Source organism: Protopterus annectens, chromosome 15.part0, assembly GCF_019279795.1.
Source record: "Protopterus annectens isolate FY-2018-M chromosome 15.part0, PAN1.0, whole genome shotgun sequence".
Lineage (NCBI taxonomy): Eukaryota > Metazoa > Chordata > Ceratodontiformes > Protopteridae > Protopterus > Protopterus annectens.
In genome coordinates this window covers 176343917-176364478 of record NC_056749.1, presented here as the reverse complement: position 1 = coordinate 176364478, position 20562 = coordinate 176343917, and the positions used below count along the sequence as shown (strand labels likewise).

The window sequence follows — 20562 nt, the reverse complement described above, 5'->3', positions numbered from 1 at the left end:
TTCAGGGCTTCCTGTCTTCATTGAGGGATACTGCTGACTAATGAAAGAAACTCTCATGAAGTACCTCTTTAATATATTCCTGATAATATAGTGTGCCTTTCAAGCATTGTGTATTGCCTTCTTCTTGTCCACTGTGTTTTGCTCTTGACTGAATGGCATAATCTGGTATGATGTCCTCTTTATAGTACCTTCCACTAGATTGCACATTTACTAATCATAAAGCAGGACAGTTTTAAAAGCTCAGCAATGCAGGAAGAATGAACCATTTCAGTAATTATGCACTTTGCAGGTATCTGAAGGCACAGCATTGTTTGTAAACACACACATACACACACACACACACACACACACACACACACACACACACACACACACACACACACACACACCGAACAACCTCTTAGACCAAAAAATCTGTACAAAGCCATAAATAACAGGGGACAAAGGGTCCAAAATAGGGACACCTTTTAAATATTGAACTTACAAACTTAGAAAGTTGATAGAATAATTGGTTTTGCAATTAGTATGAATTTTCTAAAGGGTATGATGTTTAAAACTGAAATGTCTCTCTTTATAATATGACGTCAACCCCCAAAGATTTGTCATTAAGCCTCAATGTTATGGGAGAACTTCCAAAAATATTATGCAAAAATCTGGACATTCTGCAAAAATCTGTACAGTTGAGAGATATGCTGACACACACACACACACACACACACACACACACACACACACACACACACACACACACACCACGCATATGCATCCTAAGTATGCTGCTAAGGTGCTAGTTCATTGATAGATTTTAATTTGCAATAAAAGTTAAGCTTCAGTGCGCAGCTACAGCCAGTGCATGTGATCTCATGGATTAGTACTCTAACTAGACATTTTTGGAAATCTGTGCCAGAACTGTATTATCACTCTCAAACTGCTTCAAGCATTATGCACTTCTGGAGGTTTATTTTAATGTCTGAAATGATAATACAGGCATTACAGCAAATAGTCAAAATTCATTGATTTATTTTCTAAGTCAAAAACCCATTTCACTGGTGCTAGTTCCAAGTTAGATATCACAGGTGTGAAGACAGGTGATGGTGTGATCATACCTTACTCAGCGGTACTGATGAAAGGACTCCTGTCTTTAAATGGTCTCTCCTTAGATGCAGTTGTCCGCTGCCACTGATTATTCCAAAGCAAGTCTGTTGTGCAGAAGTACTTCACGTAAATGACTGCTTTCATTTTGATACAGTGCATTAATGCCACAAGACAACATTTTGTAGACCGTCATGTAAACTATTCTGAGAAATATCCAAAGTCATAGCTAGATCAATTGTTACCCGGGACAGTCTCCTGACAGATGCTCCCTCAGCCCTCAAGAAAAGTTCCACTGAAGTTGTAGACAAAACAAAAGCAACAACAACAGAAATGAAATATGAACTTGTAATAGTTTATTCAAGGTCTTTCCTGCAGTTAATAACATACACGCATGGCAAAAGTAATTTAGGAGGCTACAAGACACCGCCTGTGGCTGTAAAGATGATTTTTGATACTGCAATCACACCTGATCAAAACTCATTTGCATTGTCAATCACTCCCCCTTGTAGTCTGTGTCTATGGCAGTTGCTCCCTTAGCCTCGCCATAGCAATATCAGTACGTAAACCATAAGCAAAAATTATTTTTGTGGACCCTGCACCTGCTAACTATCTGGGTGATCAACATAACTCTGCAGAGTTATACCTTAATCATGTGACAGTGAGGTGCAACATGAATGGCATCAAGGCATCCATCAGGGAATATGTGTCATGTGCCAACATTCTCCACTGTGCCTGTCTGTATATGCTGAAGGGTTTGGCATGCAATTTGTCATAGCAAAGGTATGCCATACACTTCTTTGAGTATGGTCACCACTCTGAATCACTATCCTCCTACAAAGAAGCCCCTCCATGTGATTTTCAGACTCCACCAATGATAGTTGGATGGGACACACTTCCTGGGAATACATACCTCACCCCCTAGACTCAAAAAAGAGCAGACATTGCCTTATCATTCTTCTTCTTCCACTTCTCATCGGTTCCTCCAGCACCCTGGCTGCTAACAGAGACTGGGATGTATGGGTGACAGCCTGGGCTTTATCTCTCTTCACCATGGACCTGGCTTCATAAACAAAAAAATAAGTGCATAAAAATGATCAGAAAAGGTATGCTTAGATTTTCATGAATAAAACAATAAGTGAGATGAAACTTGATTAAAAGTGGACTCCAAATAAGAAAAGCAATAATCATTTATTTTAAAAATTTTGTAAGGAAGGTAGGACAGTATATCAAAATAACAATAACCACTTGCTCATGGGGCAGTTCACTTTATAGGACATAAACACACTTTAGTGTTGTGTGCAATATATTGTATTAATTTTTTAATGCTATTTTTTACTCCCCTTCTTTAACCATCAAGCCCCTTCTAAGAGTCTTGGGAACTCATTCTTTCCTCCACTACCCCTAGACATTAGCACCCCACATTATCCCATGGTAGGAGTCTCCATTTTTTGGACTGCATTTCCTCAGCATTTTGCTAACTTATGGTCTTAAGATGAAGGGTAAAAATCAAGGTCTAATGGCCATCGTAATTGGGAAGGTGGTGTTTTTAACATTTTAAAGCACTAACATCTCTGCTTGTGGCTGACATATGCACATGGGCATATGCAAAGGCCCTGTTATATCATTTCTCTATACACTTGCATATACAAAAGGAAATCTGCCACTCATGCCACACAGACATATTCCCTGCTCTGCATTTTCCTCCATGTTGGACCTGCCCCACTTCCCCAGCCCATCACCCCCACCCCTGGAGAAGTGTGTTTACATCAGCTACTCACTATCAACCTGCCCGCCAGGTCTTTCTCTGCATCTCTATGCATCTTTTCATTTTGAGATAATCATTTAGCTGTCTTAGTCTTGCAAGTCTAACATGTTAAAATGTTTTATAAACTTAAATAAATAAAAAACACAAGTTTAAATGAATTCCTGCTGCTAAGCAGATTCTCTGTGTGAACACGTGCTGGTGGCCTATTAAATAGCTTAAAGACAAAGAGTCATTAGAAGGACTAGATGAACAGGTTCTTTTTGAGCTTTGTTATTAAAGCAGAATGATACTGAAACAATGTGTTTCTGGAAGTCCAACATCAGATGCTATTACATTATGAGAGTATATCTGCTTAAGTACCTTCTTTGTTCGCTTATCAACAACATTAATATAATTTTGTCTTGCATGTGAATCTGAGACATCTGTAGCGGTATAACAATCTCATTATACCCCACTAGGTGTGTATAACGCTAACACTAACACCATCCATATCACATGCTATTGTGGCAAGAAGGTGTAGTCATTTGCAGTTTCCTCAATTGCTTTACTAAACCCTGATAAAGCTTGCATACTTGAAGAATACCTTAGATGACATTTTTAGAAACATTCTTATTGGAAAGAGGTGTAAGAAGATACTTATGAGGTTTAGTAAATATTTCCTTAACAATGGGGGCCTGAAGGAGAGAACATTCAGAGTTTTGAAAAGAATGTTAACATCAAGGCTGAGAAGAACAAGATATTTATTCATACACTTTTGACCTAAGCAGAGGTACATGCTGTGAATCTCACAGAGAGTAAATTCATGGCTTACATTAAAAAAATAGTTTCTACAAGATGATAGAGAACCTAAATATTGCATTACTTGGTGGAGCAGAGGGCAGGAAAGACAGTCTGCCTTTGCAAGCTTAGATGCACTTCTAATTACCTTGAGATTACCGTTTACCTTGAAATCACAGTAATCGAACATAATTCACTTCATATGTACTTGCTAAAACAGAATAATATGAAATGCATCTATCCATGTCTAGGAACAGTAAGAGGAATAAGCATATTAAGTTAATGTTCTTTCAGTGTATAACTGAAATGATGTTAAACAGAAGATTCTTTTTATAAACATTAATTCTTTTTATTATACTAGAGTGCACTGTTTTAGTTAATCCCATAGGCTGAATGAACTGTTTGAATATCTGGCTAATCAAGGTTTTTATTTCTTATACAGGAGCTGAGGTTGGTGGAGGATAACACACGGGAGGTTAAGAAAGTGCGAAAGGCCAGAAACCGACGTCATGAGTGGAACATGATGGCCTATGATAAAGAATTCCGCCCGGATAATAGGTTTTCTACATCTCCATACCATGGTGCATCTTCAGAGGGGTCACTATCTCCAGACACCAGGCATGTGGTTCTAATAATGCACTAAATATGTCATTCCTAGTTAACTCAACTTGTTTTGCGTTCTGCAGTTAAGTTTATTTTTTGAAAGGAGTTCTGTATGATCTAACCATAATAAGCATCTTCTTTCAGTTCCACCACAAAAATAGCTGTATATTGAATTGAGATGGCTAAACAAAGAAACATTTATGAAAAAAGTAGAGGAGCAGGCAGAAGCAGTCAGTTGTGGAGGGGAAAACACTCTCCACTTTTTTTTTTGGCCTCAGACATACGTGGAAAAGAAGTTATTCAGCTGCAACCTTGTAGATAATGCTTGGTAGCCTTAAGAATAGGTTTGACATATGAGTTCTTAATGAAAATTAGGCAGCCTGTGGGAGTATTGTACCATCACCCAAATGGGGTTTACTGATTGTATAGATTACAAATGACACAAGGATATCTGAGAATTCATTCAGATTATAGATGATCACAGAGACATTATTGCTCTATGAGGAATGAGTGACAATGTCCAGTTCGAGTGATGTTTAGAAAAAAGTGCATTTGCTAGAATACAGCAAATGCCTAGAGACTCAGCTGTAACAACCATTCTTGCAATTTTGTAAATGGGCTATAAACAACAAACTTTTAATTAAATAGAAAAAAATGTAATGCTGTTTGCATTTCCACATAAAGTAGCACAACTTAATAACATTACCAATACTGTTAATCAAAACAAAATGATTTCACTTTTATCAGAATATAAATATTTATCACTTACCCTAGATCCCACTGTCTTCCTATGTCCACAATGACAATGTCACTAATAGGGTTCTCTCACAATTAAAACTCTGTTACAGAATCTCACATTGGCTCACACCCGTTGTACATACTTCACATGCACTAAAAATGTTCTTCCTAAACTGGAATACAGATTACCGCTTCTTACCTTTTATTATCTTTACAATACTCAAAGACTACAAATGACAGAGAGAAAATATACAGGTCTGACCTAGAAGCAAGCCCTCTAACTCACCGTTGCAATCTACTAATGGATGGCTACTGTACCATTCAAGACAGGGAATATATTTACTTTTTAAGAAACTCACCAGGCAACACCATACTACTTAAGAGACCCTCTTTTAAAACAATTATCAGAGAAAGGCTATTTTCCAGATTAAGCTTTGCATTATGGAACACAATTAGATCTAAAATAAGTGGGCTAAATGCTCTTATCAGTTTTAAAAATACCCTATCTGAGCACATATTATATAATGAGGCCCACTGAAAATGCTACAGAGATAATGGCTAGTTGTACTCCCCTAATGCATGCCCTCCTAAATCTGTTCTTATTAGACTTCAAAAATGAATGCATGTGTTTCAGGGTAATGTACTTAAAGTGTATATAAATAATGCATATAATCTTCTGTTCTTAATATTTTTATATTTACATTACATATATAACAACTGGTAATCACACTAGTATGTATTATGTGGCGGCGGTGGTGCAGCAGTTAGCGTTGTTGCCTCATAGCAAGAGGTTCTGCCATTCGATTCACCTTCTGTGTGTTGTCTGCATGTCCTCCCTGTGGTCGAGTGATGTTAAAGACATGCAGGTAGGTGCGAACGTGAATGGGTGTGCCTTCCTTGAAGGTTGGGCGTCAGGCTAGCAACTCGGCACTGTAAAAATCCACTGCCAATCATTAGCGGACGGGAGTTCCACTGTGGTGACCCCTAACTGGGAAAAGCCTAAAGACTAGTACGTATTATGTAATCACACTTTCAAGTGCTTGCACATATTATTTGCTTTCATTAAATACTCTGCATTACTGTCTTTTTACTTGGGACATCTGCAACAACTGAAAAGGCCACAGAAATACCTCACTAAAGGAATCACACGCCTAAAGCAGATGCCTTACACTGACCGCCTTAAAAAACTCCAGCTATACTCTGTCGCATATCATCTACTCAGAGGTGATCTCTGCTTAACATACAAGGCCATGTCAAACCCAGAGCTGTTGGACATGCTACACCTAAAGAAATCCCAGTCCCTCAGAGCCACACGCTCCAAGGATCTAAACCTTGTCATCACAATAAACAAAACATGCTGGAGGGACAGGTTCCTGACCCAGAGACACCCCAGACTCTGGAATAGACTGCCCATACATGTCAAGCAGAGCACCTCTTTGCCCTCTTCAAAAGGAACCTTGATAATTGGATGGGAGAAAGGAAATTCACCCCGGGGATCATGTCAGTCACTCTGCTAGACAGGGGTCCAGGGAAGTAAATAGTGTGGGAATAGATAGCCAGGATATTGTTATGGCTAGGCTTGTATAGGCCCTAGGGCCCATAGCCTAGTACCAACCTATAAACCTATGAACCTATGGATATGGCTCAGTAGGGTCTTGTGACCAGTCCACCTACCCTGTTAACAAATGGTAAATAAATACACACATTTAAAGAGATGTACAGGACCTGCCCTTTGTATGCTGATTTTCATGGAAGTGGCATAAATGAAAAATGACAATACTGCTGCATGAAATTGCCTGCATATAGTTGGATGAATGCCAATGAAATCTGTAGTATAATACAGGGTGTTGCAGATCTGTGAAAGGTCACAGCAGCATACTAATCAGAAAGACAGAGAGAATCTTTGTTGGGTGAGGACTGAGATGGTTACACCATACCGCTCAACCTCTTAGCTCAAGAAATCTGGACAAAGCCCTAAATAAATGGGAGGACAAAGGCCCGAAAATAGGAAAAGATTTTAAATATTGCTCATACCAACTTAGGAAGTTGATAGAATAACACATTTTGTATTCACGTGAATTTTTCTGAAGGGTATGAATTCTGAAACTCAAATGTCTGTCATTTTTTTTCTAATTTCAATCGTCAGTGACGTGTATGTGTATGTGTATATGTGTGTGTGTGTGTGTGTGTGTGTGTGTGTGTGTGTGTGTGTGTGTGTGTGTGTGTGTGTGTGTGTATCCTACTGTTTGATAGTGTGACCCCATTTATATCATCAGTAGTATCAATAACACCTTGAAGCCACTTAAACATTTATGCAGAAACTTTCTGAGACTTATATAGGGATAAAATTCCAAAACGAAATCTGAGACTAATGGCATTAATCTACACTGGGATTAAATGTATACAGTTTAGACCTTTCCTCCTCAAATGTAATTGTCAAAATTCCTGATTATCATCAAGTACAGAAAATATTTCACCCTGATATTGATGAAACTATTTCCACATTTTCCAGAAGAAGAAAATACTTCTTCTTTATAGCATTATTAATGTCTTGCAGATTAATACAAATATGATTTTGTTTTGTATAACTATAGCCATGTAGTTTAAACACTCAGTCAGCTCAGTATATTTCCTATACAAACAATATTTCCATTCTGTTTATTTCTTTCATAATTTGACTTCTCAAAGCTATTAAAACATTCCCTTGATGCATGCAGTACAGTTATACTTCAGGAGTTATCCTATGTAATGACCTCCTGCCAAGAAGCCAGGAAGAGTAAGTAAGTTGTCCTAGTCAGTAATCAACTCATCACATTGTACATTCACAATATAAATAGTTATCACCACGAAAGGCTGTCGGCCTGTTGAATAAGCTAGTACTAATGACGCTCCAGTTATTTACCTATCTGGAACTGAACTTTCATTCAGTGCTTGGAATGTTTTTGAGCAGACATTGCATTGTTTTCTACACTCCTGTCTAGTCTAAGCACAATATTTTAATTATTAATTTTAGTTTTTCAGACAAAAGTTTATGTGACTGTCTAGTTGCATATTTTAAGTAACTCCCCTGCAAATGTTGCATGCTGTGCTTCTTCTCAACATATATTGCCTTTAGAAAATAATGTGTTTTCACAACTTTGTTCTACCAAATGTAAATATTATCTTTAAGTAGTGATTATCTCATTCTATTTTATACATTTACCAGAGTGATTTCTCTTTCCATAGCTTCTACGCATGAGAACATTTGGTGATCCTCACCTTATGTCTACCTTATCAAACACATGTTTCATAAGCTTTTCATTCATTCTATGACTCTCACAAATAATTTTATCTTATTTTTCTAGTTTTCAATATTTTTGGCCTATGTGCAAAGTTATAGAGTCCATAATCTGGGTCTATATTAGCAGAATGAAAACACTACTGAGTGACACTCAGTTGAGCGACACATAAAGAGCGAAAACCGGTAATTTCGAATCCAATAAGCTAAACAACTAAAACACGTAAACTGTCACTAAGTGTTTTATGCAGGGGGGAAAGCACCCCTGCACCCCCCATGTGGGGGTTGTACTTAAATATGCCCACTCCGAGATCGCACTACATTGAAGTAAAGAGACAAATTCCCTACGGTGATCTCCATTCATTCTTGTGATATTACTGGTTTTCACTCTTTATGTGTCACTCAACTGAGAGTCATGGTTTAATTTTAACATGCTTTATATTTTTTATTTTTAATACACCAGGTATAAATAAATTTACCGTTGATTGAGCAGTGAAGGATAAAGGTTTTTTATTTGGGGTAGAATGTATTATATTGTTCTTGGGTCAGGGCTTTTAACTCTGTATTTTTAACTATGGTAGAACTTTTATCAAGTTATGTGTTAATTGAACATTGTTAAGAGGTTTAATTGAGACATTGGTCACATGACTGGATTGTTGAAATATTTAAGAGTGTCTATGAAGTTGATTCTTTTATCTGATGAAGTTCAGCTACTGTGCTGGACGAAAAGCGCTTAATAAATAGAGTTTGTGGTGTTCTTACATCGGTTGCTTTTTTATGTTTACTCAACTGAGAGTCGGTCAGTAGTGTTTTCATTCTGCTAATATAGACCACATAATCCTATGTGTGGTCTTTAATTGTCATGAGGTAATTTCATTCACTCTGCATGCATAATTTTTTTTTGCATTAAATCTGCATCTTTCAACTATTTTCCTCTTTCAAACTCACACTGTTGGGCTCAGTAACATAGCCCCACACTTTTACTAAATTTTCAAGTCATATCCATGTGGCTTACTTTAAGATCAGTTTAATGCACACTTCATGTTTCATTATTAATGTAAAGCTTCTTAGACCAAATGTCCAAACTATATTCTTATGGCAATTTCTTAGCATGATTTTCTTTCAAACTATTTATACTATGCACTTTCTCGGCATATACTTGTTTATATGTTTGTTTTCAATTTGTGTAATTTTATTTAACTAAAAATCATGTGTTTCTTTCAGTTTGATACGTTAGCAAAACAATTTCAATTTCCAGAGCTTCTATACACCTGCCTAGTTGCTGGGCATTTTTATCATACTTATAGACAGATTTCACACAAAGTTAATCAACAGCTTGTTTTAGCATGTCTTCTTGTTTGTTTGACTCTCACAAGTAATTTTTAGTTTATTTATGTTCATCTTTTCTACCTACCAAGCTTTAATACTGTAATGAAAATTTTCTCTACCATATTGAGTCATTGTCTTTATTGTTAAATTTGCTTCTGTCAAATGTTATCCTCTTCTCTGATCATTCCTGATGACATACATTATTTTATTCCTACTGCTAAATCATGAAGCTCATCAAACTTACAATTTTTGGCTTGATTCTTTTATTCAGTAACTCTAGTGTTAGTAGACTGGGAGCCTGTGCTCTCATTAAGAACACACAACAGATACATGAGTGTTTTTTTTTCTTTGCCCAAAGTAATCCTGCAACTTCTGTGTCATCACATAAATATTCTCTGTCTCTGTCCCTCTTACAACTCAGATGAATTATATATTTTCAGGGCTTATTCTCCTGCAACATGTTAGCCCATTGTGACCATTCAGGTGTCTCCGATATTCATTTCACATTCGGGAGTAAATCTAATTTTGAAATCTACAGTTTCCATTTTCCAAACATTATACCCTGCAAAGACATATTTCCTGAAAGCTGTGGCTGTCACATCTCTAAAATAAAAGGCAAAAAATAAATGTTTTTGTGATCGCTTTTCTCACTATATCGTATATAAAATTCAAAGTTAAAAACAATGACATAAAATGTAAGATTTTTGTGCTTCCTGACAACTTTACCAACCTTACTTTCAGACTTTAATTTAGTACAAGAAGTTAGATATCATGGTTGATTATCTTTAAAAGTCATAAGAGAATATGCATTTCAAAGCTTTTTACAATTCACCTTAAAAGAATACCACAAATTATCAGAATAGATAAATGAGATCACTTATCCAGCCAGTAATAATAAATATTTGTTATCTAACTTACATAAAATGATAAGATAACAAGATTAATATTCAGTGGATAGTTAGTGGGCACAAATAGTTAAAATTGAAAAATGCAATTTACTTTAAAAAAAAAGGAAACAAATAGGGTCTATATTAGAAAATCGAAACTCCAAAAGAGCGAACGCTCTTTACTTGAATGCTAATACTCGAAACCACACAATACTGAAGGTATGGGACAGTGATTTTTTTTCCCAGGGAAATAAATCTCTGGGCCGTTGGGACACTGCCGTTTCCTCCACTGTGTTGTGATCTCGGTGTTGGCATATTTAAGTAGTAGGGGTGTGTGGGAGGCAAAGCCCCCCACTTTATTTTGTCTTTGGATTTTTTTTTTTTTTGGAGCAACAATTTTTTTTCACTGGGAAAAAATTGCTGTTCCGTAGGTTCGATATTGTGTGGTTTCGGGTGTTAAAGTTCGATTAAAGAACGCTCACTCTTTTGGAGTTTTGATCTTCTAATATAGACCCAAATAAATATGTTAAGCTTCATTAAATACACTACAGCCTCATTTTTTAAGAACATTTACATGGAAATTCTTAAATAAAAATTTTTACTCCACATAGAATAGCTGCAAGCACCAAAAATAAAAAAAAAGTTGCATATGTTGAGATGTAAAGAAAATGTATATGTAGACTGGATACACACACACACACACACACATATATATATATATATATATATATATATATATATATATATATATATATATATAGTTACATGTTAAAAGATCGAACAATTGAAATATCGAACTGCATATGGTCGAGACCATATGCTCGATATTTCAAAAGATCGATCTTTGAACATGGTATAAAATAAGAAAAAATAAATAAAGCAGAACACTGTAATGCAAGGGGCAAGCCCCCCTGCACCACCATGTAGGGGGCTGTACCCCCACACCCCCCCTACTTAAATATACCAACTCCGATATCGCGCTACAGCAGGGAATAGGAAAGCTTCCTGTTCCACGCTGCATTCTCAGTGTAGCATGATCTCGGAGTTGGTATATTTAAGTGGGGGTGCAGCCCCCACATGGGGGGTGCAAGGGGGGCTTGCCTCCCTGCATTACAGTGTTCTACTTCATTTCTTTTTTTATTTTATACCATGTTCAAAGATCGATCTTTTGAAATATCGAGCATATGGTCTCGACCATATGCAGTTCGATATTTCAATCATTCGATCTTTTAACATGTAACTATATATATACATATATATATATATATATATATATATATATACATATATATATATATATACTTTTAAATGCATAAAACTTGGAAATTATTCGAGGCAAATATAAGCATTTGGCCAAGAAGCAGGTTTTAGCTTTCAAAAAAAATAAGATTATAATATTTCAATACCAGTGGGTGTAAATGCTAATAATTACTCTTTTTTGGACAATATTAATTAAAGCAAGAAAAATAATATCAAGAAATTGTTTAAAAGAAACAGAACCTAAATTAATAGAATTGTTCCTCCTTCAGGAAGTTGATGGTAAAGAAGCTATAGTAACACATTGGCAAACTAAATTAAAACAAAAAAAAAACAATTTCTAGTAAAAAATTACAGCAATTTTGGGAATATGTAACAATGCTGCTTCTGCAAATGATTGAATGAAGGATTTTATGTTTTATGTAGAATAAATATCATAATGATGGAGAATGTGTACATTGAATAGTTATTTAGTAGTCCAATAGTGAAATGGTTTTATATAAAAGTGGTAGCATTATAATCTTATACAAAAATTGCATATGGTACCATCAATTGTGCCATGACATTACTTCCTAAAGTGCTTAATATTTGCTTTGTTGTGATTTTTAAGTTGTTATATTCAATAAAATCTTTTGAAATAAAAAGAAACTAGACCATATGATATATATCTGGAATTCTGAATTAGGCTATTTTTACCACTGCTGTAAAGATAAACTGAAAGATGTTAGAATTAAATTCTAATTTAACTAAATTAAATTCGATCTCCAGACCTCTAAAAATCTGCGATCAGTTTAATAACACTATTTCATTCAAATACCTTGTTGTTTGGTTGGACCCCTTTACTTTCTACAGCTCATTCATTTGGTTTACCTGGTTTTTCATTTGTTTAGTGCTTTTTGGTTTACTTGTTTGGACCCCTTCCTAAATTTCCAGCTCTGCCTGGACTACACACACACACACACACACACACACACACACACACACACACACACACACACACACACACACACACACACACACACAGCAACTCTCTCCTATTCTGGAGTAATAGAATCTTACCTTTTCTATCCAGGCCCTGTTGAAATGCCATAGGTAAAAGTGTCTTACTGGTTCTGCTGGACTATTGTCTCCTACTAATTGCTGCAACTTCTAAAGAAATGTATCCACTATTCAGTCCATTTTAAATGCAATTTTCAAATTTATCACTCTCTCTCCAACAACTGAACACCACTGCATACAACTGACAAAGCTAACTGGTTATCTTTCAATATAATGATTTTCTACTTGCCTCTCAACTATGTCAACTTATCATGAATGACACCTTCCCCTTAATAGTGTCCATACTATTCAGAGTTGCATCAATATACAATCTTAGAGATCTTAACTCCAGCCCCCAAACTGGGCTTCCTGGCACAGATCATGCTTTCTCAGTCCATGGTCCCAATACATACCTCTCAGCTGTACAGATTTTCGCAGAATGTTCAGATTTTTGTCTCATATTTTGGTCTGTTTTTCATAAAATTGTGTTCTCTTTTTGTTATTCTAGCAACTTTCTAAGTTTGTATGAGCAATATCTAAACGTTGTCCCTATTTTGGGCCTTTATCCCACTTTCATTCATGGCTTTGTCCAGATTTCTTGCATTAAGAGGTTGGGAGGTATGGACCCAAACTGTGGGACTCTCACTCATCTTTTCTTAAAGTTCATTCTTCTTATCCTATTTTCCAAATAAAAGCACATTTCAAGACTCTATGACAATGCATCTGCTCTTACTCTGGTCATATAATCATATAACTTAACCTCTTCATTCCTTTCTTCTGTCTACATATGTTATTCTGACTCTGTTTTTAACTGTGATTGTTTTAGCATTCCAGCTAGGATGCTACTCTGCATTTAATTCATGTATATACTGTGTTTTTCCATCACTCTATATATAATGTCATTTATCTATTGCCTTTATACCCCCAAGCCAACTATGATTTCACTTTTTGTATATTATATGCATATATTGCATTTTGTCATTCTCTCTGTATGTAATATCATGCATCTATTGTGTTTTCTCAGGGTGGAGACTGAAATGGGTCCAATGGGATCAGTGTTCTACCCTGGTTAACAAATAGGTTCATAGGTTCCTGGGTTTCTAGATTAGCACTAGGCTAACTGCCCTTGTGGGCCATTGTAAGCCTAGCCAATTACCCCATGTGAGAATCAAACCTTAGACCTTTTGTCTGCAAAGTAAAAATTTATATAAAAAATAAAATTCTTTCACTTAGAGAGGACCCATGAGAGTTTTTGGACAGCTGGATTTTCTTTTTTTTTTCAAAACAACGTAAAATCACATACAATATGAAAAATACATTCAATTAAAAAGTATTCTCAGCAATTGCAAGCAGTGTAAATAAAACTTCGAAATCAAAAACAAATACATTTAATTACATATATTACAGTTTCTCAAGGATTTCTTTTTTCCCTGAGATACAGCAGTTTCAACTTGGTACATGTAGATAGCACATTTTTAGGGGTATAAGGAGTGGCCTTGTTCCACTACAAAAATGCTTTTTATCAATTTTCTTAAACAGGACTGTTGCTAGTAGCATAAATACCACCTTGGGTCTCCTCTGAAAACAGACTACTAGCCTAGTGGGACATATCTGATCAATAAAGAATAAATTAATAAAATAAAATGTTTAACAGTTTGAAATATTTTGTAATCTCACTTATGATGGCCAATCACCTTATTGAGGAACCGTTTATAAAAATACATTCAGTGATCTTGGTAGGCCGTGCTGACTCTCCTAAGAGCTTAGTCTATAAAGTAATGCATAATTGGTCATACCCATATATATCATAATGAATAATTTTGTTTCCCCAGGTGTTGACCCCGACCTCTGTCAGCAGTCAGTAGTGGAGGCAGTTCAGAAAGGGGACTTAACTGCAATCCCCAATAGCTACAGATGCATTAGTCTCAGCCTTATGTCCTGCAAACTAATGGAGAGAATCATCACACATCTGTTACAAAATGACACTGGAGATCACTTAATTACTGAACTAATGGAGAGAATCATCACACATCTGTTACAAAATGACACTGGAGATCACTTAATTACTGAACTAACGGAGAGACTCATCACACATCTGTTACAAAATGACACTGGAGATCACTTAATTACTGAACTAATGGAGAGACTCATCACACATCTGTTACAAAATGACACTGGAGATCACTTAATTACTGAACTAATGGAGAGACTCATCACACATCTGTTACAAAATGACACTGGAGATCACTTAATTACTGAACTAATGGAGAGACTCATCACACATCTGTTACAAAATGACACTGGAGATCACTTAATTTCTGATGTGGACCATTATGTCTTTACAGATGTCAGGTTCTACATTTTGAATCATGTTACATTTTTCAAATAAATTACAGCAACGTTAGATGAATGATTTACCATACAGGCTGCATATCTGAGTGTTGGCAAATTCTTTGTCATGATCCTCCATACAGAAACTATACACAATATCAAAGAGCTTAATGGGAATAGATATGTATCTTACTGGATTGACAGCTGGGTATCCTATAGAACAAATTGGAGTAGAGTAAGCGGCTGTAAGCTGTCTGATCATGTAAGCGGTATTACTAAAGTACAATATGGCTCAGTTAATGGTTCATCCCCCTTTGGCATTTTCTTTTCAGATATGCAGTTAGATAGTATTGTATGACTTACTAAATCTGCTGATTATAGGCTGTTTAGCAACATTGATGCTCCAATAAATTATTTTTTCCTAAATAATGCAGTTGGACAACACTCACACCTAGTTTGCAAACAAAAGCCTAGCATTTCATGTTAAATATACAATATTGTACCTTTGGTGAAAACAAGGTCCCAGTTAGCTACTGCAACAAATGTCAGTCAGTAAGAATGGATCAGCTTGTTAAGGACCTGGGTACTTTGGTAGATTTAATCTTATTTCAGATTACAGTGTCATCAAATTTGTCCCTATGGCCTATACAGTAGCACAGTTTGTACACAAATAACCTGCTGCACATGAGATGTTTTATTCCTTTATATACTTTTCTGTTCACAGGAGTTATTTAATATAATGTGTCATGATACACGTTTAGACCACCTACTGTGCGGGAAGGAAAAAAAAAGTGAAGGTTTATCAATCTACATTCAGAAGAGACTCATATCAAGGCTGGTAAAGCAGCATGATCCACTAAAGCTTCGTCATGTTCAAATAACCACAAGAAAGGTCACTTACCATATATTAACTCGCTACAGAAGTCCCACAATGATAAAAGAAAGGTACAATGCCAATCTACAGGGACTAGAATTAGTCATCATTATATCCAATACCATTTTCCTAGGTGATCTAAACTATCCAACTGTAGACTAGAAAACCTACACCACCACTAGTACACAAGCAGAGAGATTCCTGAACTTTATGAATACAAATGCCCTGGAACAATTAGTCAGAGTATACACTAGGGGGAATAACATATTGGATGTTATGGGAGCATGTTGCACCATCCCTTGCTTATCTTCATCACTTGTTGGGTCAGACCATAAAGCTGTCTCCTTCGAAATAAAACTGAAACCAGAGATCCCTTCCAACCAAGGTACTTTTAGAAATTTCTTTAAGACAAACTACCAGCTCCTAAGTGATACATTGACAAGCTTCAAATCCCCACAAAACCCAATGAACTCCACTGAATATTCAGAAATGTACACCACCACACTGTACCAGCATGTTAACAGCTGCACAGATGCAGCTGTACCCAGTAGGAGCAACTGCAAGGCAAACCCCAGAAACAAACCCACATGGTGGAAACATAACATCTTATAACAAAGGGAAAAGAATTGTGACCAAAAGTAAGAAGAGTAATTCCCAGAATGTTACATCACTTGCTACTGAAATAAATAAACAACTCAGGAGCTAATAAAATCCTGGAAATCGAAGTTTGAGGCTAAAATAGCTACCTAAGACAAAGACAATTACAAGGCATTTTTTCACTTATGTTCATAATATCAAAAGCACAACATAGCAATGAGCTGAGCTGTTAATGATGGTACCTACACCGAGGATGAAGATATAGGAAACCTATGGGCTGATAAATTTAGTTCTAACTTTACCCCTCTCTCCCTTCTGTATGTCCCTCAAGATACACTGGAAACTGGCTCACCTCCAGCTATCACACAAGACCTGCTCTGAAATGTGCTATCAAAAGCTAAATGTACTGCATCAATGGGTCCTGACAATATCTCTGGATGCAACTTAAATAGCATGAAGCATGATTTAGCCACACCCTTAATATCACTGTTATGTCTTAGCCATCATATAGGTTTTCTACCAAGCAACTGGAGAACAGATGCAGTCATTGCCCTGCATAAGAGAGGGCCTTCCACAAACACAGGCAATTACACATCCGTAAGTCTGACCAGCCTCGTGTAATAAGCCTTGGAAAGTCTTATCATGGAATTAAATACTCAGTGCATAGGGAACCTCCAAACACTAGACTTGTCTGAGTTTGGATTCATCAAGAGCAGGTCAAGCGAACTCAACCTGGTGGAGTTTTTAAAAGTTCACTAAAAAATATGGATAAAGGTAAAACAGTACATACTGTATACCTCAACCTAGACAAAGTTTTTGACACAACTGTTCACTCAGGCATAGTAGGAAAGCTAAATAATCTGGGAATAAATCCCTATATTACTCGCTGGTTTGTCAACTGGCTCACAGATAGGATGCAGATAAACAAAATGGGGGAAATTAACTCCACACTGAGACCAGTCACCAATGGAATCCCTCAGGGGTCTGTGATGGGGACCTCTTCTATTTGGCATCTACTTTTCTGAAGTAAAAGCCAATACCAAATTACTCTGGCTGACTATGTTTGCAGATGGCTGCAAGCTAGGAGTAGTCACTGAATTCCCAAATGATTTTTGCCATCCTGCAGGAAGGTTTCTCTCAAATATGTAACAACACATGCATCAAGCCAAAAATCCAAAAACAGCTGCTGCAGAAGAGAAGTCAGAAAAACATGAATAAACATTTTTCTGACTTCTCTTCTATGGCAATTGTTTTTGGATTTTTGTCTCAAATAAGTAACAGAGTAAATAAGTAAGTGTCAAAATCATGGTCTAAAACTAAATGCCTAAAAATGCATTATTATATCCTTTGGGAAGTCATCTATCCCAGGGAACTACCACATTGTCAATACTGTCCCTAAGAGTTGACCCAGATGTTTGGGATTTGGGAACATGTGTCTATTGTTTAAGAAAGACCTTCTATATTGCACAGTTTATAAACAAAGGGACTGTGTCTAAATAGTGGGATGACATTGTCCTTTTCTCAGCCCTCATTAGTCCAAGCATTGAATATAATGCCCCCTTTGGCATGTATCTGTCCAGACACATGCAACAACTGGAACACCCACAGAGATACCTTCGTAAAAGGTACATGGCCTAAACAACATGTCCTACATGGACCGACTCAAAGCTCTGTCACTGTACTCAGTATCCTACAGACTGCTAAGATGTGATCTGTGTGTGGCAAACAAGGCATCATCCAACCCATTAGAGATGGATTTACTGCACATCAGCAAGTCAAACAGCATCAAAAATAGTCGGCCCCTTCTGCATCTGGTTTGGAGGGACAGATATAGCTATACCGCTGTTATGAAAAGAGTCCCCATCCACATAAAACAAAGTTCATCCCTATCCATTTTCAAGGGCAGCTTAGATCACTGGAAGGGAAACAGAAAATTTATCCCAGAATTGCTCACTGTACTACTAATGGACAGATGCTGCTCCCAAATGCTCTATCCCTTGCATGGATGTCCTCAAATTATTTACGGTATGATCCCAGTTATTCTCATTATGAGTAATATATAATTATCGACCACTGGATGGGTAAGAACAATCTATAGCCAAATGGGACAGGTTATTATGAGCACAAAAATAGAAATTGGTTAATGTTAAAATGGCCCTCAAGGGCAGATAGCCTGGTCCTTACCTCTGAACCTGTGAACCTATAATATAATTTCCTAACCCTTTAACAAGAAGACTGATGGTTTCAGAAATCTGAGTTACTCACAACAGCTTCAAAAAGTTCTTGCAATCTTACTACCTCCTTAAAATGAGTTACATGCCAACAGTGTGGAATTTGAAAAAAGAAATGAGTTATGCTGTGTGTTCCAAGCTTGGCATAAGACTCATAAGCCCTGGTTTTCAAAAAATTATACCCAGAACATATGAATTGGGGGGAAAAAGCCATACAAATAATTTTAACCATAAAAGCATCATTTGACAACAATGACAACAGTACAAGGCATGATAGCACAGGCCTATAATTTTATCCAGTGCCTCTAGTTAGTCTGTGATAGAGACTGGATACTGTCTATCTATCCATACCACTGTCACCAATTAATGTGTAATGGCAAGGGGTTATGGTCTCATGTTCAACACTATTTACCACCAAATAAAATGTCATAGTATGAGCTCTAAATTCCACACTGCTGGCATGAATTATTAAGTTGAGCATATGGTCTCTCAAGCTACGTCACAGACCACTTAATTATATTAATTTGGATGATTGGCCTTAAAAGTTTTTGGCTAATACACATTGATGCATTAGGTTAGGAACAGATTAGGAATATTCAAATAAACCTTGCAGATGCAGATCAGAATTTTAATCTCAGTCTTTTCAAGATTTCACCCACTTTGTTCTTATGCTAATGCCTTCCAATGTGATCTTATGAAAGTAGCCCAGATCTGGCCAAAACTATTTAACACACACACACACACACACACACACACACACACACACACACACACACACACACACACACACACACACACACACACACAGACACACACACACACACACACACACACACACACACACACACACACACACACATATATACACATGCGCATGCATGCGTGCCCAAGAAACAGTTTCCGAGGAGGTACTAATGATATCTTTCTAGTGATGGTACCCCCTTTTTTGTCTTTATAGTAATTCTGCCACCTGTTAGGTCAATCCAGTACATAAAGTACACAGTTACTGTCCAGTTTTAAAATGAGTCGACTGTATTATAATCATTTAATAGTTAAGCCTAAAACAGTTAAAATTCAAAAGGCAAGTGCCAACAGTTAATGCTATATTCAGGCTGAGTAGATGCATTAATCTCCAGACATTATCTTTTTTAACTGAATAGTAAACACGGTGGAAATAAAACAACAAACACTGAAAGAAACCTTCTGTTATGTACCAAAATCAGTAAGCTTTTTCCATCACTGTTAAACATATCAAGATACTTCATTAGATTGTTTTAATTATTAAAACAATGCAATTTTTTTATACTGAATAATTTTAGATGAGTTGTGTTTGGTATTTTGCAAAGTAACTTAAAAATTGTTTATGCATTCTGCATTCTTACAGTAAAATAATGCACATATTAAAATGTACATACTTAAACTATTCATTTACACTTTAAATTTTGTTAATGTTATGCATTTGTGTCTTCTCCTCAGTTAAATATATTTTCTGTTAAATAACCTTTAAACCTGAGTAAAGACGTGGTGGTATGTAAATATCTAAAAACAACTGCCACATATATTCACATTTCTCTACATGTCTCCCTATCAATAGCTATTTCTCACATCTTATCAATAAAATGTAATGACATAAAAGTACATTTTAAAAAATCCTCATAATCTTTTGTATATCCAAAGAATGCACTAACAAGGCTTCTGTTTTGGGTAGCATACATGTGCTTGGATACTCTATGTTTTCATATCAAAGATTTTTTTCCTATGTA

The 20562-nt window shown here is 36.3% G+C and overlaps 1 protein-coding gene across 3 annotated transcripts in view; it reads left to right on the top strand.

The window, feature by feature from the left end:
* The window catches only part of LOC122790096 (wiskott-Aldrich syndrome protein family member 3-like), a 995086-nt gene that overhangs the window by 854584 nt on the left and 119940 nt on the right, over nt 1–20562 (top strand). For all 3 annotated transcript variants that reach the window (XM_044057665.1, XM_044057666.1, XM_044057667.1), the window contains one exon: nt 4080–4255. In XM_044057665.1, the coding sequence (XP_043913600.1) occupies nt 4080–4255 (176 nt within the window). The remainder of the gene's footprint in view (nt 1–4079; nt 4256–20562) is intronic.